The 26207-nt window shown below is 30.8% G+C and overlaps 4 protein-coding genes and 2 long non-coding RNA genes across 10 annotated transcripts; 3 read left to right on the top strand and 3 right to left on the bottom strand.

The window, feature by feature from the left end:
* Positions 1–343: 343 nt before the first annotated feature.
* LOC121122612 (uncharacterized) lies at positions 344–3171 on the bottom strand. Its single transcript, XR_005865813.2, has 4 exons — positions 2286–3171; positions 1154–1360; positions 977–1089; positions 344–876 (listed from the first exon to the last, which is right to left on the bottom strand). It is a non-coding gene; the product is annotated as an uncharacterized lncRNA (long non-coding RNA).
* Positions 3172–3254: 83 nt separating this feature from the next.
* Positions 3255–6202, top strand: SerRS-m (Seryl-tRNA synthetase, mitochondrial). 2 transcript variants are annotated; one of them, XM_040717641.2, is made up of 3 exons: positions 3255–3569; positions 3645–4166; positions 4230–6202. In XM_040717641.2, the coding sequence occupies exons 1-3, from the start codon at positions 3306–3308 to the stop codon at positions 4635–4637; spliced, it is 1194 nt and encodes a 397-aa protein (XP_040573575.1). In that variant the 5' UTR covers positions 3255–3305; the 3' UTR covers positions 4638–6202. The 2 variants fall into 2 exon arrangements, with proteins under 2 accessions (XP_040573575.1, XP_040573576.1); XM_040717642.2 differs by having other exon boundaries at positions 3257–3569; positions 4244–6202.
* Positions 4724–6202, top strand: Ctu2 (Cytosolic thiouridylase subunit 2). The gene has a single exon (XM_040717640.2). It carries the CDS (start codon positions 4724–4726, stop codon positions 6065–6067), a length of 1344 nt encoding a protein of 447 aa, XP_040573574.1. The 3' UTR covers positions 6068–6202.
* Positions 6203–8099: 1897 nt separating this feature from the next.
* LOC121122573 (uncharacterized) lies at positions 8100–25175 on the top strand. 3 transcript variants are annotated; one of them, XR_011781357.1, is made up of 5 exons: positions 8100–8782; positions 9560–9972; positions 10026–10402; positions 19554–19819; positions 19894–20087. XR_011781357.1 is itself a non-coding variant. In XM_071890301.1 (4 exons), the coding sequence occupies exons 1-4, from the start codon at positions 8544–8546 to the stop codon at positions 19605–19607; spliced, it is 1083 nt and encodes a 360-aa protein (XP_071746402.1). In that variant the 5' UTR covers positions 8100–8543; the 3' UTR covers positions 19608–20087. The 3 variants fall into 3 exon arrangements, 2 of the variants coding, with proteins under 2 accessions (XP_071746402.1, XP_071746403.1); XM_071890301.1 differs by having other exon boundaries at positions 19554–20087; XM_071890302.1 differs by lacking the exons at positions 19554–19819; positions 19894–20087 and adding an exon at positions 24708–25175 and having other exon boundaries at positions 8101–8782.
* Positions 10506–12591, bottom strand: LOC121122572 (PHD finger protein 7). 2 transcript variants are annotated; one of them, XM_040717600.2, is made up of 3 exons: positions 12129–12583; positions 10914–12064; positions 10506–10622 (listed from the first exon to the last, which is right to left on the bottom strand). In XM_040717600.2, exons 1-3 carry the CDS (start codon positions 12436–12438, stop codon positions 10590–10592), a joined length of 1494 nt encoding a protein of 497 aa, XP_040573534.1. In that variant the 5' UTR covers positions 12439–12583; the 3' UTR covers positions 10506–10589. The 2 variants fall into 2 exon arrangements, with proteins under 2 accessions (XP_040573534.1, XP_040573533.1); XM_040717599.2 differs by having other exon boundaries at positions 10506–12064; positions 12129–12591.
* Positions 13751–15428, bottom strand: LOC121122574 (uncharacterized). The gene is made up of 2 exons (XR_005865810.2): positions 14454–15428; positions 13751–14401 (listed from the first exon to the last, which is right to left on the bottom strand). It is a non-coding gene; the product is annotated as an uncharacterized lncRNA (long non-coding RNA).
* Positions 25176–26207: the final 1032 nt, after the last annotated feature.

Below are 26207 nucleotides of genomic sequence, written 5' to 3'. Positions count from 1 at the left end.
ATCAATTTATCTTTTTTGCTCAATGTTTATATGATATATGATGTTAAATATAAATTTATATAGTTATGTCATTGGTTGACTAATTTATTTATTTATTTTATTTTTTTAACTTAGAGTATACGACATACATAGAAGTTATTAATATTAAATATTACCAATCATACTTCAAATACACTTTAAATACTTAAAATTATCTTAAATAAATTCCACATCTACATGTTCGAATCCATGGAGCATACACAAGTGTTTACACTAAGAAACAGATGTTAGACAAACACTTTAAAAGATTGCAACATTGAAGAGATCCATTCACGATGAGTAGGGAATTTCAATATATCAAATAGAATTATTATTTACTTTATTTCAATTTGTAAGAACGGTATTATATAGAAATATTAATTATTACAAAGTATAATGTCTTTATCATTCCATTGAAATAATGAATATTATTAAGATAATTTATTTAAGTATCATAACATATACTTATAATAGTAAGTTAAATAAGTATGGGTAAATTTAAAAAAAATACAACTAAAAAAACAATTAAATGAATTATGTCTAAAGGTCATAAGCAGAGAATTAGACAAATTTAAAAGGACAATTGGTACGATATAGAAGTTATTAATATAAAATAAAACACATAGATATACTAGCTAAGGATTACCCGGCGTTGCTCGGGTCAAGGAGGGAGAGGGAAATCATAATGAAAATGGTCAAATGAATTGAGAAAATTAAAAAAATATTCAGAAAATATTTCTATCTACTAATAATTATAATATGAATGTTTCGTTGTTGTCGAGAAAGATCTTGATCATTCTAATTCTCTTGGATTCTTCACACTATATCAATCCGGTTAAGTAGGGTAAATAGCAACTCCTAAATAAATAAAAATTACTCTTATTATTGCTTCTTCTAAAATGCAATAGTATTATTGCATTGAAAATAAATATTGTGTTATAAACTTCAAATAACTTACCGACATATATGCATCTAGAAAAAAAAATTTCTAGATGAGACGTTCATTTTGTATTTACTTCAAAAAATTCCCGAATCGAAATTCGTGAAGAAAATTGCACAAACTTTTTTGCACTGATTTTGCAAAAAAAAATAGTTAATAGTATTTATTGGAATTGTAAAAGATACACAAACCTACCAATATTCTTTTCGTACTTGCAAAAAAAAAAAGTTATGAAGAATAATGTTGTCGAAAAAATAACCCTCGATAACTGTTTCATTTGTGCAAATATTGAAAAAATTATGTAATAAAATGTTCCAGAAATTGAAAATACTCCAAATGTTTGGCTGCGTTGGCAATTTATTTTGTAAAAAGTATCGTCTTGTAGCATTTTTTCCTAAAAAACTGAAAATTGAGATTTGATGAAAAAATTGAAAAAAAAAAGAGAGAAAAAATTGAAAAATTATTCAGAAAATGACAGATATTTAATTAAAACATAAATTTTTATTTGGCAAATTTATATGCAAACCAATCTTCAGAAAAATTTCTACAAACTTTATTCTATTTACTACTCCCATATTCCATTGGAAGTTCATTTTTTAATGAAATAAACAAAATTGCAATTTTCAACGATCTCTTTTTTTGCCTATAACTTTTTGATTTTGAATAAATCTAGAAAACGTAGTTATTTGTATAGTTGTTTTTTGAAACGACACTCTCTTTTGATAAATAACTCAAACCCCTATCTAGTCTGCATGAGCTGCAAAAAACGGTTTTTATGTTTTGGGCATAGCATAAGCCCCCCTTATATGACCCCCCTCCCCTCCCTGTCTTAGCACGTCCGAGCTCAAAAGAGGGACCATGCAAAATTTCAGCCTCCTAGGTTCAACGGTGTGGGAACGTATCAAGAACATCTTCACACACACAATCTCTCTTTTATATATATAGATATACAGATTATTAGTATATATTTGAATTATGCTCGTGAAATCAATTTTTTTAAAGCATCCCTACTTTAATATTGCTTGGAACAGTTTATAATACAGACCAATAAAAGTTTTACAACTAATAGTAGAGAGGATTTTGAAATTTATATTCGCCTGACAACAATCACAATTAACAAAATAGCATTTGCATGTCCAAAATAAAACTGAATGAATCAGTTTTTCAACAACAACAACAAGATTCTTAACTCAATAAGTTTGTCATTCAGACATTCTTACAGAAGTAAGGAGGTCTGTTATTTATTATGTAAAACTCATAACCCCTTAAAAGCTCCAAATAACTGTATTATCTGTAATTAATATATTTCTGTGGAGAACCCAAGTACTTCGTTAGAGTAATATTCCAATGAGGTGACACACAATTGAGTTGCTTAGAAGAGGATTCCCGTCTCGATACATTTAGGAATTGCAATAATATTGAGATATTTCAATCAAAGTCCACAAAAGTAAAGAGGTCTCTTAATTTTTATTTTTCAATCACATAGTCACTTTAACAGTTCCGAACAACTATTTATATGTAATAGCAGAATAGAACATTCTTTACATATCAAAATATCTAAAAAAGAGAAGCATATTATCTTTACGAGTGTATAATCATCTTCCGCTTGTTTTCCAATCACAAAAGAGACTTAGTAGTAATATAGAAATCAGGCGTGAACTTTAAGTGTCCAGGTTATATAATTATCCATGTAAACCTATTATCACGAAGTCCAACTTATAAATGGAATTGATATAAATGTTACTGAGGTGAGTGATTTCTGCGTTATATACATCAAGAACACTGAAGAACTCTTATTAATGAAATGAGACGAAAGAGAGTTGACTTTCAAAAATTTCAAAGAAGGAGCTTGTAATAGAGAATGGGAACTCTCTCTGTTCCTCACTGCGTCTTTCAGTCAAGAGTTCTGTGGTTTTATGGAACTCCTTTAGTTCTTATATGTAGAAGTATACGATGATTCCGCAGAAGATCTGGAAGAATGTATGTATAGGGATAATGATTAACGCCATCAGAGGTCCCTATCACAGGCCTTGATATGAAGAAGCACCTGCACAATGAACGATCCTTCCATTAAACGAGATGAGATCCCTTGAACAGACCATGACATTGAAAAGAGTATTAGAAGGCGTGTGAATGGAGTATTCAATTGAGGAACGGGAAGGACGTCTTTCCACGCAGTTCCCTCCTTCTCCTAACTCGTTGAGTAATACTAATGGAAGTGCATAGGTTGTGTGAAAGAAAAGAAGTAAGTCCGCCCCCTTTATATAAGGGACAATTGTCAGCTGTTGATTAGAAAAAGAAATTTCAATCATAACAAGAACGTACTTCATTGCAGGTTGAGTCAAGCATGTCTCGACTTTTACGATGGTCTCTAAGCTCTGGGAAATTAAAATTTCCTGAGATGAGTTTGGAGTCAACGATAGGTTCCAAAGAGGATGTTCTTCGTAATGCAGCACTCCGCGAAGTGGGAAAGGATCGAATTCAGCAATTGGAAAATTATTTTAATGAAGGGAAAAAGAGTCCATTGCCTCGAATTCCCAATGATATTCATCCTGCCGTCATGGATTTAAAAGAGCCTAAAGTCATAAAAACATGTTTAGGGGAGAGAAATGTAATATGTTCGTATGTCCATGCTGTTATTTCATTCTCTCTTGACTCCTTGTCTTTTGTTTCTTTCATATTATAGACTGAAAAATTCAAAAGAAGATCCTTTGAGAACATTGCCGAAGCTCTTGGAGGTGTTTGTCGATCCAAGAATTTGACTAGTATTAGTGGAGAGCGAGCTTACTATCTCTTAGGTCCATTGGCACAACTTGAATCCGCTCTTATCAATTACACGGTGAATAGATTAACCCAAGAGTTTGGATTTAAACTCATTTCCGTCCCAGATATTCTTGATCCTGAACTCATTCTACGCTGCGGATTTGAGGTTGAAGGTGAAAGAAATCGGGTTTATAAACTTTCTGGGAGAAGTAAAGCACTGAGTGGAACTGCTGAAATGGCACTTGCTGCTTATTTTATGAATAAGACCATCAAGGAAAAGACTAAAGTAGCTTCTGTATCCAGATGTCATCGAGCAGAAGTATCTACAACGAAATCTGAGGCTGGGGGAATTTATCGTGTACATAATTTTACAAAAGTTGAAATGTTTGGTGTTTGTAATTCTCAGGAAAGTGATGCTTTACTTCAAGAGTTTTTGGACATTGAGGTAATTGAAATTTTTGAATTAAGTCAATAAATATTATTATTTATCTTTTTTTTATATAAATAGTATTCTTTGTTTAGTGATCTCGGACTTATTTTTCAAGTTTTGGACATGTCTCCAAATGAATTAGGTGATCCAGCTACACGTAAATATGATATGGAAGCATATTTTCCTCGGCAAAAGAATTATGGAGAAATTTCATCATGCTCAAATTGTACAAACTATCAAAGCATGCGCCTTAATATTCGAACAGAAGATGGAGGCTATTGTCATACTGTAAATGGAACAGCTTGTGCCGTTCCCAGGATGATAATGGCAATAGTTGAACAAAAGCAAAACAAAGATCGATCAGTCACAATTCCTGAGAAATTACGACCCTATTTTCAAAACAAGTCACTTATATCTCCTAATGAGCTTAATTTTCCTAAATTTCAATATCATGAGAGTGGGAATTATTTCCATTCAAAGGAGTAGGTCTTTTTGTTGTGCACTTATTGAATTTGAGAATAAAAATATTGTATTTAATGGAGTAAAATCTTTAAGCTGATTTTTTAATTTTAATGCTAGAGCTCAATACATTTTCTATTGCAGTCATAATGTGTAGCATTATCGAAAATGGACTTGTCAAGAACGAAGAGGAAGAAGATGATCAAACAAGTGTTCTCTCAAACCTATGTAAAAAGTGTAAAAATGTCGAACACGTTGTAACATTGCGAAAGAAGGATTCTTATTGTGAAGCATGTTTTATATCAAATTGTCTTCATAAATTTCGTTCAACCCTTGGAAAAAATAAGGCAATTTCTCGAAATGACAGAGTTCTTGTTGTTTTTGACGGAGGCTCTTCTGCAACAGCTCTTTTACATTTACTAAATTCTGGCTTTGATGATCCTTCATCCAAAAAAGTAGTTTATACACCAATTTTTCTTATTCTAAAGCGCAGCTTAGATCTAAATGAATCCTTAGATGAGGTTATAACACATGCAACTCGCTATAGTTTTGAAACAAAGATCGTCAATTTTGAGGTATCTTCGATGGATTATGAAACATTAAAGTTTGATTCTAAGCCTAGGGACATAGAAAATTGTCTTTTTGATGGTGCAAAGGATGCTGGATCAAAACTATATTTGTTTCGCCAGTATTGGAATAAAATCATCATTGCAGCTGCACTGAAACTGGAGTGTACAAAAATCATGACAGGGGACTCAGCCACAGATTGTGCTGTTTCTCTATTATCTGGAATAGCTCAAGGTCGGGGAGTGAATGTAGCCCAAGACGTTGCATTTTCCGAGACCGTTAATGACAAATTAAATATAATAAGACCCATGCGAGAATTTTCACGTCAGGAAATTGAATTTTATAATTGTTTCAATAGGCTTATTCCACCATTTCCTGAACACTCAAGGTTTGAGGGCGTTCGAGGTGAAACAATTCAGAAATTGAGTGAAAAATTTGTTGTGGGATTGCAAGAAGATTATCCTGCGACTATCCCCACCATATTTCGTACTGGTGATAAACTTTCAGCAAATAAATATGTCGAAGAAACGAAAAAGTGTTTACTTTGTAGTGGGATTTTAGATACCAATCTAGATAAACCCTGTTCTCTACAAGCAACTCGTTTTTCTGAATTACTATCTCAAAAAGGAGCAAAGCAAGCAAATGTAGACGAATTTTTAGATTCTTTTACCAATCTGAGTAATTGCTCATCAGAACAAAGTGAATGCTGTGGAAAGGGAGATGGTGAATGTCAGTCATCTACTTTAAACAGAGAGGATATTGAGAAAGAGCTTTGCTACAGTTGCCGGATTAATTTCTCGGAATCATATCCTGATTATTTAGTCTTTCAAGTAAGGAAAAATAAATCACTTGACAAAATGAGGGATGACATCAAGGACTTTCTTCTATAAACGGCTGAAATTTGCATCTGAGTAATAAAAAAGAAAATTGACCATGTTATTTTTTAATTAATAAATCAGTCTCGAATGTATATACATATATTTATCGAATATAACTGATAATATATTTATATTGTTAATGAACTAGATATGTCCTACTTATTTCAAAAATTGAAATGTATTTATCGTTTTTGTTATTCTAACTGAAGCTGGGGTAAATATTTTAATGCTCAATACATTTAAGAAGCTTCAAGAAAGAAAAATTACGTAGATAGATATTTAAATATATGGTTACAATGATTTCGTGGTAGATTGGTATATTAGATTTTTCAATCAAGTGAAATTGTTACACCAATGCTTATGATATACACTCCACTAATTGAAAGTAGATGGAATATGATCTACTTATGTAATAGTCTTATATCGAAATAAGTTTGTCATTTCTTTTAATTATAAATTATTATAACTAGGAGTTATCTTTTTTTTCTTCAAATAATTTAATTTAATATGAGTGTTGAGTAATAATTTGTAGACTGAAATAGTTCATATAACTTTATGGGGAAAAAATCAGGATTGTTTCATAAATGCAATCGATACAAATTTTAATATTAATTGTTTCTTAAGAGTGACGAAAACACTGATTCATTGCCGTAAATAATTACTTCGAGAGAGAAAATATTTTTTTAAATATGGACCTGGCACGTCTGTTATCAAACTTGATATAATTTGTGAATATAATATATAACCTGAATATTTGAGTAAAACTCAAGCTAAATTGATTATACTGGACGAATAATCTACAAAAATATTTTTTTGCAACATCTTCATGATTTAATGCTATTTTTCCCCTTGAAATATCTTAATAAAAGGAAAAAGCGAAGATATAGATTGTAGTTACATGTTTCTAAATTCAATAAATATTTTATCATTTCTGTATCTTATAGTACAAAAAATTGATCTTTTCTTGAAAAAAAAGTCTAGTTAATTCTTCATTTATAATCACTATGACAAAAATTATAATTTATCATATAGGGACCTATGTTAAGACATACAACTTCCTCATAATAAATAAAAAACAGCTTAAAAAATTAAGGATTTCCAAAGGTTTTTTAGATTTTTTGTTTGATTTGGCTTGTTGATGGTATATAAAATGTTGCTCTCTGTAGATCAGAAAAAACATTATTTGTTTTTTTAAATATTATATTATATCCATTACATTACTTTAACCTTTTTGGAACTATCTGCATTTTTCGTCCCAAGTTATGTATGTAGACAAATACCCACCTACATCAAGGAAATCCGCAGGATTATTATGGGGAGGTAGGTTTTAAATTTTTTGAAAAAAAATTTAAAATAAAATGTTTCGAACAAAATATTCAAAATTCCATACTCACAGGATATTTTGGGAAAAAAATGAAAAATTAAATTTTTTGGGAAAAAATTTGAAAAATTAAATTCTTTGGAAAAAAAATTTAAATATTATTTCAAAAATTACAAGCTATTCAAAAAAAAAAAATTTTGAAAAAAAAATTTAAAATATTAAATTTTTTGCTCTGCGTCATAATTTCCCCAAATGGCGAAAAAAAATTCTAGTAAAAAGCAAAAATTCCTTTTCTTGGAGAGGGGGTTACAACCACTCTAGTCCATCCCCAGCGAACGCCCCTGTACATATTGATGAACAGTTTGAAATACATCTTGTAGATTGCAAAAATAATTAGTTGAGATATCGAGATTTTAATACTTTCAGATAAAAAAAGACAGATTGCAAAAGTATTTATGTATATTTCAAATAATTAAAATATTTGTCTATACAATTCTAAATGATTGTCTCACAATATTTTCCCTACAAGATTATGTGTGTAAGTAAAAAATTAGTAGTTTTTCACCTTATCACTATGCACAATATATATTTTCTTACATCTTAACCTTAAGAAAATGTTTGTTTATCTGAATAAAATACAATGAATGAGATATTTAAGAACATAGAAAGAAAGCTAATTCATCGCAACTGACATAACATATAATATTATAATTTACATCATTTGCTTAAAGTGTTAGAAAGGGATGGTAAGGAATAATCATATCTATTAACCTATATCTTGTTTTGTAAGTAATCGATGAATAACAATATTATATTATTTCTTTTCACGAAAGTAAGCACAATTCTGTGATGATTATTTTGTTTATATGGGTAGGCAACACCATTAGATCTGGATCCTCGGATCAAAATAATAAATGTTGAACACATACATATATGTACTTTAAATACTTATTTTTTAAATGTAATTTACATTCCTTTGAGTATACTCAATTGAAAGATAAAACGTTAATAAATATAAATTATCATGCTGTCCTCTTTCATACATGAAATTCTTATTACGCTAAACTTTCTTTATTTTCAAAAAGAATAATATGTATAGAAACAAAATAACCCCGCGTCTTTATTTTACTTTAACTAGTATTAAAATCTGTAGTTGTAGTTAACACGATGGACGATCCAGACATTCCTCCGTATATGCGAGGAAATTATGTTCTAGACAAGACTTATAATGAAGAAAATAATGACTATCTTTCAAAATCTTTGTCTTCGTGTATTACCATCCGAGAAATCTTTGGGAAAGGAAAAGGCGTTGTATCTCTTCAAGACATTCCACCGGGAACACTTCTTGCTCGAGAAAAACCGTTAATAGTTCTCCCGTGGTGGGTTCGTCACACAAAATTTCCAAAGTAATTCATTAACTAAATTTTAAAACATGAGATTTACTAGAAAATAAACTTGATTGTCTACTTTAATCATTAGGGATGTTAGTAACAAAAGTTTTCAGTAATTACTTGAAGTTTTGCTTAAATATTTTTATAGACAATTTTTACGTAGAGGTATTTAAATAAGACAATTATCTTTGCCAAATATTATTTTGTAGGTTTTTTTTTCAGTTAATAAATTTGATAGAAAGTTAATTAAATTGTTAATTTTTTATAGAATGCCACAACAATCATGGTTATAATATCTATTCAATTTTTTTCTGTGTGAGTTTTGAAATCTATTTTTATTTTTTGAGATTTTAGTATAATACTCATTTTTAATTTCAACATGTTTTGAATGGCTTCATCAAAGTGTATAAATTTATTATAAATTACCTTTAAAAGAGTCATTACTTTAGAATAATTTTATCATATAGGGCATAAAGGTAAATAACAATAGACTATATTCTATATATATATATAGACAAATATTAGTATATTTGATCCTGTCTAGTTTAACCATTTTTCCTAAATGATTGATAGCTTCTGAAAGAAATCAAGTAGAACGATTTCAGTAATCTGAATATTTCAGAAACTGAAAGGAAGATGAAGAGACAATAAATAAATAGAAAGAAAGATTAGTTCTTTATAAGGAATTTAGAGAATTGATAACTGACTAGATACTACCATAAAATATTCTGATAGATTTAAATAAATGTGTTTGAGTTTTATGAAGTTCAATTATAATTTTGTTTTTCGAAGAAAGGAGATGCAAAAAGCCATTTTTAGAGCCTTGGACGAACTTACTGATGAAGAAGAGGATGCATTTTACTCCCTTGCTGACTCAAAGATCTTACCAGGTCAAGAAAAAACAGAAACTGGGATATGGAGAACAAATAATTTTGCTCTTGGTAGATCTCATCAGAAGACACACAATGGCCTATTCCCATCCCTCTCAAGATTTAATCATTCCTGTGTTCCAACAGCAGAATTTCATTGGAACTCCTTTCTCAAACGTCAAGAAATTCACTCTATCGTCCATATTCCTAAGGGGGAAGAGATTTTTCTTTGTTATTTTACGATTAACGAAGCGACAAAGGATAGAGATAAGCGAGTCAAGTATCTAGAAGATTCATATGGTTTTAAATGTGAATGCAAGGATTGTTCATTGTCAGGTAGACTTTCCTAATTCTGGATAATTCTTTTTCTGTTGTTGATAAATTTACAGGACCGGAAGCAGAGGATAATAACAGATCTCGATCCCAAGTTGAAGAATTGGAGCTACAAATACAAGATATCCTCTATGATTGGAGTAGTAGTTGTAGTGACGATGATGAATCATTATCAAATGCAAGCTGCGATCACAAAGAAAGCAATAACTTAGACGAAGCTGGTTTGTTCATGGCTCTTTCTCTAAGTACAAGACGATATGAACTGATGAAATACTTAGGTTTTAAAGTGATATCAAGATTAGACGCTATCAAAAACATACTAGATATCGCTGAAGATTTGGGTGATAGAGATACATGGAGAGAATATGTTGATATTGGAATTGAATTGGCGAATCTCTTATACGGCCCAGAAACATTTGAACACAAAGAATGGGTAAAAAAAAACACGGCATGGTGAATACTAATAGATAAATCGATGAATATGCTTGCTTCATTGATATGTTCGTTATTCTTAAGACAATAATTGTACTAACGGATAATTAAAAAATATATATTACTATTTAAAAAAAAGTAGGTATACGATGTAATGTTAATACATTTTTGATATTTTAAAAGAAAGATTAAGTACTTTTGTGTTCGTAGATTTTTACGAACTTACATAAATTTCCAAATGATATTAAATAGAACAAATCAATTACAATTTAATGCCCTAATATAAAACCCTATCATCAATGTGAAATAAACAGGGAAACATTGAAATATTACTATAACCATGATTGATATCAAAAAGAACCAAAGAAGAACAATATTTAGAAAACATTATATAGAATTATACATCAGTTTATATAAAAGCAATATTATTTAGAATTGCAAATTTTCGGAATTTTGTAAAAAAAATTACTGATAAGCTTTTGATTAGGGTCATTAAAAGGAATCTTTTTCACTTTATTAGAACTAGGAGAAAATTGAATCTTTATCCTTTTGACAGCAGGTACTCTTTGGGTAGGTTCAAGAGGAGTTGCAGTAGATGGAGATGACGACTTTCGCTTAAATGTCCAATCGTTTGTATTAATCTTAGAAGTTTTCCCTTCAACATTAACATCCTCATTTTCTTCTAATTTTCGTTTGAGTCTTTTTTGTTGGTTTCTTGATGAATTTGGTAAAATACCAATCAATGTGGCTTTTTTAGTAATTATTTTAGATAAAATAGGAACAACAGGGCTTGAGGAAGTGTTCATTCGTGATGAACTAGGCTCTGAACTAGAGTTTTCATTATATATATCAGGTTGAAGGAAACAGGTAACTTGTGAAGGAATTTTCTCCTTTTTACTCTTTGACACGGAAATGATGTGATTGGAGTCCATTTTTAGTGACAAAATGGACTCATCATTAGAATCACTGACTCGAAAGGATATAGTCTTTAGAAGAGATGAAATCGATACGAGTTTTTTTGATTTTCTTTGAACTGGATGGAAGTGATGCACTGGAAGATTTTTCTCAACATCATGGCACAATTCACAAGTCCATTCAGGTAGTTTTTTTTTAGAGGAAGATGCAACTAGTTTCCCACATTTAACATGAACACCAGATGCACCACAGATACGACAGAGAATGATTTCCCAATCCGAGTAGTCAACATCATGTTTTCGCCCTTGAGGACAAAGACATCTTCCTTTGACGTCGCAATGTCCATATCTTTGAGCGAGTTCTTCAAAAGCGTGAGGTTCTCTTTCCCAGGAAGCATCCTGCTCAGGAACATAAATCCCAAAGGATTTCATCTCATCACAAAAAACGTGAGAGTCATTACAAAGGGGACACTTGAAGAAATAGCCAGCAGAGGCTGCATAAGAACTCAGACATTGTTTATGAGCCCATGAGCTACAGCATGGCGACCACAGGAGCTTGGAATGATTGTTTAGGGATTGAAGACAAATAGAGCACTCCTTGGATCCTTTTTCCGCGCCGATCGGGATTTTTTGTTTTGGGTGATGGTTTTTACAGTAAGAGCTAAAAGTATCTTTGAAGACGAGAAGAACATCTTGCTTCATGGCACAGGGTAAGTGGAATGATTTGTGACAATTGGAAATGGCACAACCTACAAGAATAGAAAATAGGAAGAATGTCAAAATCAATCCCAAAAGAATGAAATGAGTAATTACCGACTGAAGCCAAAGTTTTAAGACAATAGGAACATTTGAGCCTCTTGCTGCGCTTCCACTCATTGTATATGTCCGGTAGGAGGAATCCTTCGATCCCGAGATGTTCATCATCCGTCTGACTGAGTCCAGAAGAAAAGAGGAGACAAAAGTAATGAACAAGAAAGGTGTGAGCGGATCCAACACTTGCATTCACATGCTCATAGAGAGTACCCAATTCAGGATTCACTCCATTACGGCAAAACATACAGCACACATCTCCATCCAGGATTTCGCTCAAGTTCTCATTAATAAACCTCCTTTTAACGGTCATACTTTTCCCACAAGTCTTAAAAATTACATTTGAATATTTGGATTGTGAGTAAACAGAACTGTATAGAATTCAAGAATTACAAATCGCCCGCTTCAATTTACTACACATTTAAGCACATCAACAGCTTCATTTGTAGCACGCGTGCACTCAAAATTACTACTGGTCCATCACTTTTTAAAAGTTCAAAAAAGAACATGGTTCATATTTCAATAAAGACTAGCTTTTTTATCCCTTCTCAACCTCGACCAATAAAAAAGAAAGGACAAATTTGAAAGATACATATATATTAAATATCTAGGTATAAAGTAGTGATGGGACGATAAATCGGATTCGGGAAAATAACGTTTAATTTACGATTATTATTTATTACTTGGAATTCTATGTTTTTCTTTTTCGAGCTCATTATAACATGTTTATGTAAATCTTCCAAGACTGACTTCTTTCTATGTGAAATTTAGAATTTATGTTTTCCACAGGCAACAAACACTATGTAGAAACTTGTTGACTAATGTGCAATGTGTACACTTAGTCCCTGTTCGTTTGATTTTTTTTAGACTAACGGGAGTAATCGACATAGCATGGAATTACACAGTTGATTAAGTACACTCAAAGGCCTCCTCAGACCAATAGTCAATAGACATACGACAAACTTGTCTGCATTGATATAGATCAAAGACAATTAATAAATTAATTTATGAGGAAGGGAAACATACTGAATTGTCAAATTTGATTTTGTATCTAATAATTCATTTGACATTTCCCTTGAGATTTAAACTTGTACATAATCCCCATTCCTTTAGCACTTGCAGCATTTCAGTGCTAGAGTATTATCTCAATAACTATCATTATCTTCTTTGTTTAAATAGTAGTAAATGTAAAAAATAAATATTAGGCGTCTAAAAACTTTTATTTTTCTACATATTATCATATGCATTCATATTAATAAGCATCAGCAGTATCAATATAAACAAATTGGTTATAACAAGTTATATCCTCACAATAGTAAAATATTGATGAGTCGACTATATAGACTGTTGAATTACGCTTATGACTATGATTCAAATAAGTTATACTAATTTTTAAGTTAATTTTGGAAAATAAATTACGAAAACAGTTATTAAATTACAAGTTTCAATAATTCTTTAAAAATATGATTTTTTTGCCTGATGAATTTATAAGTAACCAAGAGTTTTAGAGTGAGTAAAGCTTGTAATTTCTTGAGTGTTTTTTTAACTCGAAAATTCTCATACAGCAAAATTCTGCTCGCGGTACATTACTATAAATATTATTTACATTAAATAAAGAAAGACGATTTATTTTATCAATTGTAATTCTCAGAAATTTATAGCAAAATTGTATTTTTTAACTATTATTTGAAATATTAATGAATAAATTTGAGATGAAATAAATATCAACCCAACTTCGTTATGTGTTAAGTTTAAGTAGTGACGATAATAACAATTTGTTGCATTAAAATAGGCAAAATATGGACTAATTCATGCTTAACATGTTGAATAATCCACACTTAGGTTCTGTATCCATAATATAAGTTTAAAATTCCCGAGGTTAGAGGTACATATTCAAGCATATATCGACTATATGTATATACAGGGAGGATGAGGTATTCTCGATTATAAACTCTTCAAAAATGAACCACAAACATAATCATCTAGGAAATCAAATCAGAAACCCTATTTCAAAACTTTTAATGAATTAGAAAAGGGAGATCATATCCAAACACAAGCGTTGAGATAAGAATTACTTTATGTGAAGTCATTAATAGATGAAAACAGGTTCATCAAGAAACGCTCATCTCCAATACAAGATAATTATGATGAACTACAAAGGAACTGACCAACACATTGGATCTGACAATCTCATAACTATATTATGGTATGGATATTCCTTCAAAAAAATGTATTTCGACAATGTGGCTTAATAAGAGGTCCTTCCTCCATACTCACTAATAAAGGCAATATGTAATTAAGTTAGATCTGAAAGGAATAAAATGAAACCTTGTATAAAAAATTAGCTCTTTCTTCGACAGAATTAAATCATGTTTTGTTAATGCTTTTGAAGGACTCTTTCAAGTTTCACTACCAAAAAATGAAATTTCCCAACATAATCTTTCGCTAGACAATCCACAATTCCACGATTGATTACTTAGATCACAAATGATCAATGGATTCATCACTTTTTAACAAGAATTAATTATTCTCTTCTACAATTGTTATTTAATAGAAGAATTATTTTTTATTTATTCTATAAGTTATAATAACTAGGTTGCATGGCTTGTGTCTATCCAGATGTTAAGTAATCTATGCCAGGAATCAATTACACCTTTTACCTATAAAGGGAACTTTGAAAAAATTAGAAGAGATGAAGGGTATTGGTATTTGGTAAAAATTGTGTGGCCGCAATTTAATATATAAGTAACATCAACAAATTGATAAAAATAGAGAGGATGACTCCACTGGATTTCTAAATTTTCTTAAGTAGAAGAAGCTTCCAAAAACGATTTTACTGATACATCACATCATATTCCATTTTCTATTAGTGAAGATTTAAAAAAAACCTAAACCCACTATTATTTCTTCCCCGTATAAGGGGATGTTCAGTGTAATGAAACCTGTTTCTTCCAAAGTATTGGCTGAATTAATAGGAAATAATGGCCTCGAATTTACCATATAAGTTATTTTATACAATATTGTAGACCATTCATCTGGGGTTAACATTACGTTTTTATAATCCATAATTCCGTTTAAAGACTTTCTTACACTTTTTATTAAACTTTCTACATCTCCATTAATGTGACTAGCGAGGGGGCAGTTCCCCTTCCACTCCAAATCCTTAGTTCGTACTGTTTCATTTTTCATCAACTCACTCCAATTATCACATATTTTCTTAATTTCTTAGTGAGCTCCAACTACATTATTTCCCTGATCGGAATAAATTATACCTGCTCGTACTCTTCTCAAAGTCACAAACCTCCGGAAACAAATTGTTCCCATCTTTCGCCTACATTTTCTTCTTAGACGTTTAGTCTCTTTTGATTTCCGGATCGTTTTGAACATTCATATATATATCTTGGGGATCTTCTGGCAAGTCTACACTGTAGAGGAACGACGGACCTTGATGCCAAATTTTAAAGTCATTAACGGATATATGTTTTGTGAGAGCATCCGCCAGGGTTCATCTCCATTTCTCCATACAATGCGTTGATATTTTCTATCATCATCTTTAACAAAAATACGATTAAACATTTTTGAAATGTCACTATGGAAAGCCACTTTGTCTCTTCTAAATCATGTGAGAACTTCAAATACTCTATTCGCCAAATCAGGTCCTTTCTCGAAACAATCATTATAAGTGAATCCCAGCCAAACTTCCTTTGCAGAGTTACAAACAATTCTTAAAGGAGTTGATTCACTTGTTGTCTTTAGGACTCCTCGAATATTTAAATAGTAACCTTTTTCGTTGTCTTTTGGTTTAACTTCTTGAATAAATTCATTCTCCTCCAATTCATTTATCTGATCAATGAATAATTGTCCATTCCTTTTCAGTTGTTTCTCACGTGACTTCATCGCTTTGATAGCTGCCTCTCTATTTTTTGGAAGCTTTGTCGGAAAACCCTTTTTCCATCGTAGGCTCACTTCCACGTGACCATGTACCAATTTAATATCTTCCTTCACTTTCTTGATGAAGCGAGACTCGTCAAATTCCTTCTCACTACACATGCACAATCTAGTAAGCTTTAATCCTGATTGATCATTTAACATTATTTTCCTAAAATGTCTACGTCTTCATCAATTACATCATCTATTCTAAAAACGTTGACTTTGCTTCTAACACAAAATAGAGAATTAGTTGACACTTCCTTAACTTCAACAACAGCCCATCCCAGAGGATACTTGATTGCACAGGGTTAATTCCATTTGCGTTTTATTCGGCCCAGTTCTTTTTTATAAAATATATTTAAAATCTTGGAACGATGAGTACATCAATTACTACACCTTCTTTAGCTACTCTATCATACAAAGACTTAAAATATGGATATTTGATAAAAAATCATTTTCTAATTCCGGCGATTTCCCATATGTATTGCCTATAGAAAACAAGCGCAGATTGTAAGCCTTTTCTGTTTGATTTTGGTTCATACCTCGTAACAAATATTACAAGGTATTCCATTTAAACCTAGTTGATACACTAAATCTTTTCTTATAAGGCTTGTATATCTTCCAGAATCTATCGTCGAACTTGTCTCCATAAACCATCCCGATCTTGAATTTCAATCATAACCACTGGTAATCGTATTTTATTTACCTGTAAGTATTAACATTCGTGTTTTCCATCTCATTATGTCCTTTGATTGGTATATGAAGGCGAGTATGATGGCTGTGTCTATTACAAAGATTAAATTTTACAAAATTGGGACACATAGACCTTTATGTTCAACTTTCAGACATTGAAAACAAACTCTTCTTATAGCTATGATATTCTGACGTTCTTTTACAGATGATATAACAAATTTTTTACATTTCTTTAGGTCATAACAGTTATTGCCACAACCACGATCATACTCCATCTTCACGGCTTCTTTATTGAACATAGACGATAGTGAGTGATGTTGAGTTCTTACATCGTTTCTCTTACATGGATACGCATTTTCTTTTAGAAACAATACTTGTTCATTGTTATAAGTAATTCCGATAATCTCTGAGGTAATTTATGACTTACAATATCTCCTACCAAAAGACCTTTATCAACATATTCTGCTTGACCAATTCTTCTCATCTGATCTCGAAAGCGCTCGATAGATAATGCCAGACTCTTCATTTGCTCACTATTTCCATATTCAATTCTTCTTATTTTATGAAACTCTGCCCTTATTTCTCTCAGTATATTCTGTTCAGTTATTGTATACTCAGATTTATCAAATGCCTCTTTAATTGTCGAGCTTACTCTTACCTCCTCGTGATAAGAATTAGGCAATGCTTGAATCAATAATGTTCGCTTTGTTGTTTCATTCGTAACACTTGCTGCCTCTAAGGTTTCTAAAAACGAAGTTTTCCACAAATGATAATTCTTTGTATCTCCATCCCACTTTTCAGGTTTATATCCAGGTATTTGAAGCACCGAACTCTTTGATTCCAGTTTCGTTTCTACTAATTCCTTTACTATATGATTTAGAAGTTCTGTATTACTCCCAAATGCTTCTTCCAACCGAGAATGATTTGACTAACAACTCATAGATGCTTCTACTCCGAGTCTAAAGCTATTACTATCGTTAGCTCTAATATTATTATCATTACCTTCTTGAAACAGTGGTACATCTTTGGTTCTCATTCTCTCTTGGATTAGTTCTATATTGTTTCCATCAATAGGCGTTTCTTCATCTGATAGTGTAGATCCCATTTCCACACTTGCATCTTCTCTTGGCGTTTCTTTATCGTTACTTTGTCTTCCACAAATTTCTCATATAATTTTCAGCTCTTTTAAGTTATGATCACGACTTCTCGTGAGACTCCAAATCAACATTTTTTACCATCATAACTCTCTCTTCCAAATCTTCTACTTCTCTAACTGCAAGTAAGTTCTCCTTCCGTGCTTTGATTAGCTCTGCTATAGATCAGTTTTGTCTTTAAAATGTTGAGATTCGTCACTGTTTCTTCAAATTTCCTTAATCATTTTTCCAAATCTTCACTCGATAATCCATTCTCTAAACCTCTTTCCAATCTGTCTCTCTGCTTCTCTTTTTCGTCCTCGAGCAGCTTTATTTCACTCAATACCTCCTCAACTTCTTTCTCCGACATTTCGTTTGTAATACAACACCTGTTGTCCTCCTCGATGCGGAATTTCTACAACAGAGTAACCAAAACACGTAGTATTAAAAGTTTTGAACTAGAATGAACGACCCGTGATCTTTCGAGCTCTTTCCATTTGACTCCTTAGTTAACTGTTATAATAAAACAAACATTAATTATGTATATCTATTTTATTAAATTTGTTAAAAACTTTCAGATGAGTCACATCTCCTCCTTTCTTAAGTATACTCATAATTTTATATATTTGAAAAGTAAGAAAAGGAAAAACAAGTATCAACAGGTTAATAAACAATGAGTGACGTTGATCCATATAAATAGTAAAGCTATGGAAATACAGTTTTCTAAAGCATCCCTACTTTTATATAGCATGGAATAGTTAGTAATACAAACCCGTATAGTTATTTAACTAATTATTAACAAATAATAATATGAATGATTATCAAGTCTCTACTCGCCGACAAGAGTTTCAATAACAATATGGCATTTGCAAGTCTAAAATAAAACTGAATGAATCAAATAATCGTAATATAACTTTTTAAAATTTTAAATATTGTATTCAATGAAACAACTTATCATTAGCTCGTATTACACTCACTTAGCAATTTATTTATTTTTGTAAAGATCCCAGATTTTCGACAGAGTAATATTCCAATATACTAACAAGCAATTTAGCTGCTTAGAAGAAGATTCCTGAGTCAATAAGTTTGGAAATTGGAACGACATTTAAATATTCTAATAAAATCTACAGAAATTACGAAGTCACTTAAAATTTTTAACAGATACTCACTTAATAGTTCCCTATAACTATTAATAAGCGATAGCAGAATACAATATGCAATGCAGACAAAAATATCATGAAAAGATAGACACATTATCTTTAAAGTCTATAATAATCTTCCACTTGTTTTATAATCACAAAAGGGACTCACATGTAATAAAGAAATCACTAATCAGGAGTTAGGCTTAAAGTGTTCATGTTATATAATTATCCATATAGGCAATACATTTCTGCATTATATGCATCCAAGACACTGATCAATGAAATAGTTTTCTTATAGTAGAACACGAAGCAAAGTTGACTTAAGGATTTTCCCCTTAAAAGACAAATTAAGATCTAATTGTTAATCTATGTTTTTTAAATGAGCATTTCATATTTAGTGCATGATATCCACTTATTCTTAATACATTATTGATTTCTTCGCTATACTATATTTATTTGAAAATGTATGTTCTGATCTAATTTTTATTAATTCAAAACAACTTTTAATCTATTTTTTTAATTAATTCTAGTACAGCAATCAATCATCGGATGGAAGTCAACAAATAGAAGTCATTTTGGTGTGAACAAAATTCTGTACTAATATAGATCGTATGAACCTATAAAAAATCCTTGATTAAGTTATTTTTGATTCAGTTAAGATTCGTTGAGGAACTATATGTTGTCCAATTAATCTATTGTGCCAATAACTGTTTGGATCAATTTGCAAAAATAAAGGTTTTATTTAAATCTAATGTAAATCAATTTAAAAAATGGAAAAAAATTGAAAACTCAATAAGTGAAGTAGCGGTTCCATTAATTAAGTCGTCTATAATTGTCGCCAAATGTCATAATTTTTTTTATTTCTTATAGTGTCTAAGTATGTTAGTATAAGAATGCACATACATTTACGAATGCAAACTGCGATTATCAAAGAAAATAGAATAGCTTCTTCTACTTTCGGAAGACTAAGAATATGTATGTGAAATTAAAAAAGTTAAAGAAGTTATTATTACAGTTATTTTTTCATAATAATTAAGCTCAATAAAATTATTTTTTTAGTTTCATTTATTGCATTAAGTTCTTTTTGGGCCGTTTGATATCTGTCACAAGGGGGAACTGAAATCTTGTGACCTTACTCTTCTTATGGGGTTCTGACCTGAACTTTAGTCAATAAGGTGATTTAATAATGATTTCAATAAGAGGTTTCTTTGCTCTTGTTTTCAATTGCACTGGCTATTTTGATGACGTCACAGAGGAAATTCAAATTTATATAACTAATGGTATTAATACATCATATAACAGTTTTTTATTTTATTTTAATTAAACAATTATATTAATGTAAATAGATATGCAATAGGGTACTAGAATCATTTAAAAAAATAGATTAAAAGTTGTTTTGAATAAATAAAAATAAGATCAGAACATACATTTTCAAATAAATACAGTATAGCGAAGAAATCAATAATGTATTAAGAATAAGTGGATATCATGCACTAAATATGAATTGCTCATTTAAAAAACATAGATTAACAATTAGAACATTGTATTCAATGAAACAACTGATAATTAGCTCGTATTACACACACTTAGTAATTCATTTATTTTTGTAAAGATCCCAGATTTTCGAAAGAGCAATATTCCAATATGCTAACAAGCAATTTAGCTGCTTAGTTACGAATATTTATATAATTTTCTTAGTAGGGTCATTTGATCTCAAGTGTTTAGTCAATGAGTTCTATTAATATCTGGAGTGAACCAAGGGCCAATCACTTAACCTCATGTAGGGAAATTTATATTTCTTTATGGTTAAAAATCAAATGGCAATACATAATTAACTTTGTACAATATTACTTAATTTTTATTTCAACACCATTAGAAAATCTATGTGAAGTCACGTGCTACAATTAATATATCTTCCACCAAGACAACATTTTTGAACTGAAATAAAAATGTTTTTGATCCAAAAAACTTACGTATTTTTTAGCCTGGAATTCCTACAGAAATTCCCTTTAACATTTTTACACAGGACAATTACAAAGAAATTACCAAAAGTAAAGTTTAGATTGAACATTTTCTCGAAGTTTGTACAATATAAATAACGTAAATCTAAAGTTAGGAGTCATCTTTTTGGTATTGTGTATGTCCCAAGTTTGTACAATATAAATAACGTAAATCTTTGTGGTTTTAGTAAAGAATTAAGAAAAAGAGTGAATCGAAGGGTTGAATGGTGATTACTTTATTAATAGTATTAACATTATACTAGACAGTATTGTGTATGTCCCATTCTAATTTTTTCACTGAATATTATGAAGGAGAGAAAAAGTAGAGATTTATGGCGAGGCTTCAAGATTTTTGTCACGTGGGCTTTGTGGTTTTGAGATCCAAGCCTTTAGAAAATTCGCATTTCAACAACATAATTTCATAAAAAAATCAAGTCCGAGTCATCATGCTTGGGGTCTTTCTGATCCCGTCATCATGCTGCTGGTTTTTTCTGGTTCCAAGTACAAGTGCTGATGCCCAGAATCCATGGAAAAATAATTAATGTCTGTATCTACCTGTAGTCTCGTCTAAGGCAAAATATCCTTTACCACAAGTTTTCCCTTAATCTTTAACAACACTAATTTACTTTTGGAATCCATTGACTTTATGACGGTTTAGTGTTGATTAAAGGACTCTCGGGAAAGATTGGCCAAGTGAAAAATAAGCAATTCAATCTAAAACACAAGGAAGAATATGTTCCTAATGTAGTCACCCTTATTCTTTTCTTTTCACGGGGGGGAGGGGGGGACTCACTCCTTCACTCTGCGAACTGGCTACGTGCCTAGAGTCATTTAGTGATGATGAAAAAGAATGCAAGAATAATGATGTCAGCTTTTGTAAATAAAAACATATATTAAGGCAGGGACCCCCCCCCCTCCCTGAATTAGGTAACAACTGCAAAAAGGCAGACCCTCTTTTTGAATAGCATTTTATGTAACTCTTGTTATAAGTAAAGCTGGGCTATTTGTTCAAGTCCATTACTGTTTTGAGATTAGAAAAGGAAACAGTTACTAGAATTTCCCATAATTTTATTTATTCATTCTTTCTCAAATTATTGTTGTGCAATCATCTCCTTAAAGAATCTATTGTTCGCCGAGTACCTTTGAGTTTGAACAATAAAATTAGTTAAATGCCCCAAAAAAAATTCTTCCTACGCCTCGATTGAATTTTGAAATGAAATGGAGACCATAAGACAACAAAAATTTGGAGCTACCAGATTACCATCAAGAATAAATGCATACGAACACAAAATATTTTGACTTGAAAAATTTCCCGTAATATACGTTTTTTCACCGTGGAGAACCCCATTTTCTCAAATTTTATGAAGAAATATGCTAATAGAACCGTCCCTAGTAGAAGGTCTCTTCATAGATTAATGGAGGTTGTCAGCAGGAATGTAATCTCCAAAATTAAAAGGAAAATTGGAGATAAGGATATTTTCATAGCTGTTAATGAGACTAAAGACAATCGGGAATTCGATCAATGACAGCTATATTGATGGGTCCTTTGGATGGCCGTTTCTTGGGTCGTCCTTATCTAATCAACATGATAGGCATAAATGTTGCAATTTTTGTCGTTCAGAGTATTCAACTATCTCTTGGTTTGGACTTTGATGAGAATAATTTAAAAGTTTTCCTCACAGATGGAGCGTCCTACTATAAAAAAGCGGGAGAATATTATTTGTGTAGCTCATGTACTCCATAACGTGGCTGAACTTGCACGTAAAGAATTCCCAAAGACAAACGAGCTCATTTCAGAAAAAAAAAATGTTTTCGAATGCCGGGCTAAGAAAAAGGAACTTTACTGCTTCTTACCAAATTCCCTTACCTCCAGCACCTATCGTCACACGCTAGGGAACTGGGTTGAAAGCAGTTGATTACTATTTCAATAACTTCGAAGTAATCAGGGAATATTTAAACAACCTTTTTGAAAAAAACACAAACGTTCGTTAAAGCTAAGTTATAAATGATGAATTTATTTATGAAGAATTGTCAATAATTAATCATAATCTCAAACCAATTACCAAGGTCATTACTGCGTTAGAAGCAATACACCCTTTACTTGTTAGCTTCACTATTGTCGAACATTTACGCGTCGATATCAAGCTAGAGCCATTCAAAACCAAATTATATTCTTTTTTAGATAAAAATCCTGCGTACTACGATTTGCGAGACATAGCAAATTCTGAGGAGACAACTTACAGAAACACACCTATTGTAAATTGTGACTTAGAGTGGATTTTCAGCATATTGAGATGTTGAGATATATAAAATAGAATATTGAAATATTAGATTCGTAACTGTCAGTATTTATCAAATAACTTTTTTAAGAATCAATTACATTCATTCCGAAATACAGTAATATGGTCAAGAACAACATCATGAATGGTCTCAAAGGTGGTTTTAGCTTCAAATGGCGTGCAAATAGGTTTTCTAAGATCAGTTTCTTAGTGTAAAGACTTGGGTGTGTTATTACTAATCTATTTAAATATTCAAAAAATAATTAAACAAATACTTCTTCAAATTTAGGATTAGCATATAGCTAAATGTTCATAATCTCCGAGATAAGGTGTTCGAGAACTAATACTTAGTCTTCCAAAAAGCAAGGAAATTTAAAACTTTGGTGCATGTATTTATTCGCTCTGCAACAACCAAATAAATGATTTCATTGATTAAAATCTTATTGGTAGTATTACACATTTGAAATTTTAAGTATCTTAGAATTATTACACTTAATCAACTGGACACCCTAAAATGAATTAACACTAGTTATCTATCATTAATTAAATAAAAATACATTTATTATAATCAAAATAATAATTAAGTATCTTCTCAAAAAGAGAAAAATATTGTCACTTATTTTGTGTGTTGTACAAAATATCTTAATCTGATTTTTTTATGTACAGAAATTGAACTTCATCTTCCATCCAATCTACTCTTACTTTTTTGGTATACAATTCATATCAAATTTTTGTTTGAGCTCCGACAAATTGTAAATATCATCGTCTCTCAAAAAAATTTCGCCCTTAATTCTATATCATCACTTTTCCAGTTACGCCTCACCTCAGCCATTGACATTATACTAGTCCCTTGTTGAATTGTCACTCCTGTTTTTAATCCTAACGATGTTATGACACTTTTTCTATATATGTTTTTTTATTTTTTCGTTTGTCCATTTTGTTTCTGTTTCAAAATCTTCATGTTTTTGAATAAAAAGAAATTGTGTCTCGAATATTTGGAGCAATTGAACAATCGAGCTTTTACTGCGTTTTGAAGTGAATATTCATCATGGTTTTTGATTGTTCTGCTCCTGGCTGCAATGAGAGTTGTCCTAGTACTTTTAAAGACTCTCACGTGAGTCTTCATACATTTCCATTGAGAGATCCTATGAATATGAACAAGTGGCTTAAGGCCATACCAAGGCATACAAAATTTTTAGATACAGCAAAAAGCTCAAGGTTATGTAGTCAACACTTCACAGCAAATGAATAAATTACCCTATCTATCTAGGAAGAGAAAGTATTCCAGCTAAGTTAGTTCATTTTTCACTAAAATCATTGTTATACTCTTGTTTAGTATGTTTTTTTATTAAACATTTGATTTTATAATAGTATCTGTATTTTAGTAATTTTTTAAATCTTTCAGACACCTAAAATGGGATGCTATACAATCTAAATGACCAAATTTTTGAAGCTATCTTCTATCAACGCTATCAACCTCCAGATCAACGAGAGCATCCACTAGCAGCCAAAGACTAGGATTCAAAATAGTAGACATGAAACATTCAAGAAAGAAATGTTTTATTAAGAGATTGTTCCGTCCGCCCCTGAAGTGCCTCTTTTTTTTTTATCCTCTTTACATTTAAAATTATTCCGTTAACCCATATGTTTCCTAACCATCAGGGACCAACTTTATTAATGCTAATACTTCAGTAATTACTAAAATTTTATAAACTAAAACTACTTCAACATCCCCCCCCATCTGCTCTAATAAAATTATCTAGCACCAGTTATGCTTTATACATTTAATAAATGCATGTCTTACAAGCAAAATAAAAATTGCTTAAATTATAATTTACCAAAAGGATAAACGGCTTATAAATATATTTTAATCATAGCAAACACATTTTATTATCTAAAATAATAAATAAATTTTTTCAAAAATTCTCTTAATATAATTTTGAAACAGAAACAAAATGAAAAATATTTTTCATAACATCAGCAATGTCTTAATATATTCTCGTTTTCTTTTATTTTCTTCATAAATTCTATCTTCTTTTGATTGATAGTATTTTTCATGTGATCCCACAAGATCAAGTACTTTCGTTGGAAAGTTATATTTTACAAAGTTTTTAGACATTCCGTTAAGGGCATATCTTATATGAAGCGGTATATAAAATATTAATAATTTATTTCCTAAATTATAGATTCATTTAAACCATAAAGGGTGAATTAAATTAACATAATTTTGACAATATAAAATTAATAAATCAACTCTAGAATGTTTATTTATGATTTTTATTGTCTCATTCCAAAAAATCTTAAAATATCCATTAAAACGATTATTTAATTAAATTCCCTCTTTCATTCAAAAAATATTCTACTCTAAAAATTAGACCTTAATAGGTCAAAAAAAAGGAAGAACTAAAATGAGTGTCTGTTTCATATATAGAGTAATCCTTGAGTGATCCTAATCTAAGGCTAAATTAGCTTGATATAAGGTAGATCCGATTCTGGGTGTGCTGTGAGATATTGCATTGAAACTTTTAATTTGAATGTTACCAATTACAAAGCCCAAAATCGAAGCTTTAATTATATATTTCTGACATTACTAAAAATTGGCTAAACTAATTCAAAAATCAGTTTGGATTTCCGGCTATCACCTTAATGATATTTTTTCCCTGGTTGCAAGTCAAAAATCAGATAAGTTTAGCCGAAAATTAGTATTGCCAGGCTACTTTAGAAGTTAAATTTTTGAGTATAAAGTACATTTATGGTCACTTTTTTGTGATGGCTGAAACCTAGGTTAGTCTATACTATGATCGTCACCTTCTTTTATTGGTTGACCATTTGAAATAATCAAATTAAAAAAATTCGGAAAATATTATTTTTGTTTGCTTTATAATGTATGAACATATGTAAATAA

This window comes from Lepeophtheirus salmonis, chromosome 8 (genome assembly GCF_016086655.4).
Source record: "Lepeophtheirus salmonis chromosome 8, UVic_Lsal_1.4, whole genome shotgun sequence".
NCBI classification, from domain to species: Eukaryota; Metazoa; Arthropoda; class Copepoda; order Siphonostomatoida; family Caligidae; genus Lepeophtheirus; species Lepeophtheirus salmonis.
This window is presented reverse-complemented; position numbering and strand designations above follow the sequence as displayed.

Bases quoted from the DNA above. Each gene is read 5' to 3' on its own strand.
- LOC121122572 (XM_040717599.2), bottom strand. From the start codon at position 12,438: ATGACCGTTAAAAGGAGGTTTATTAATGAGAACTTGAGCGAAATCCTG. The intron at 12,065-12,128 runs GTAATTACTCAT...CTATTCTTGTAG, and splicing joins TAAAACTTTGGCTTCAGTCG to GTTGTGCCATTTCCAATTGT.
- LOC121122573 (XM_071890301.1), top strand. From the start codon at position 8,544: ATGGACGATCCAGACATTCCTCCGTATATGCGAGGAAATTATGTTCTA. The intron at 9,973-10,025 runs GTAGACTTTCCT...ATAAATTTACAG, and splicing joins CAAGGATTGTTCATTGTCAG to GACCGGAAGCAGAGGATAAT. The intron at 10,403-19,553 runs GTAAAAAAAAAC...AATTAATTCTAG, and splicing joins CATTTGAACACAAAGAATGG to TACAGCAATCAATCATCGGA.
- Ctu2 (XM_040717640.2), top strand. From the start codon at position 4,724: ATGCTAGAGCTCAATACATTTTCTATTGCAGTCATAATGTGTAGCATT.
- SerRS-m (XM_040717641.2), top strand. From the start codon at position 3,306: ATGTCTCGACTTTTACGATGGTCTCTAAGCTCTGGGAAATTAAAATTT. The intron at 3,570-3,644 runs GTAATATGTTCG...TTCATATTATAG, and splicing joins CATGTTTAGGGGAGAGAAAT to ACTGAAAAATTCAAAAGAAG. The intron at 4,167-4,229 runs GTAATTGAAATT...TTATATAAATAG, and splicing joins AAGAGTTTTTGGACATTGAG to TATTCTTTGTTTAGTGATCT.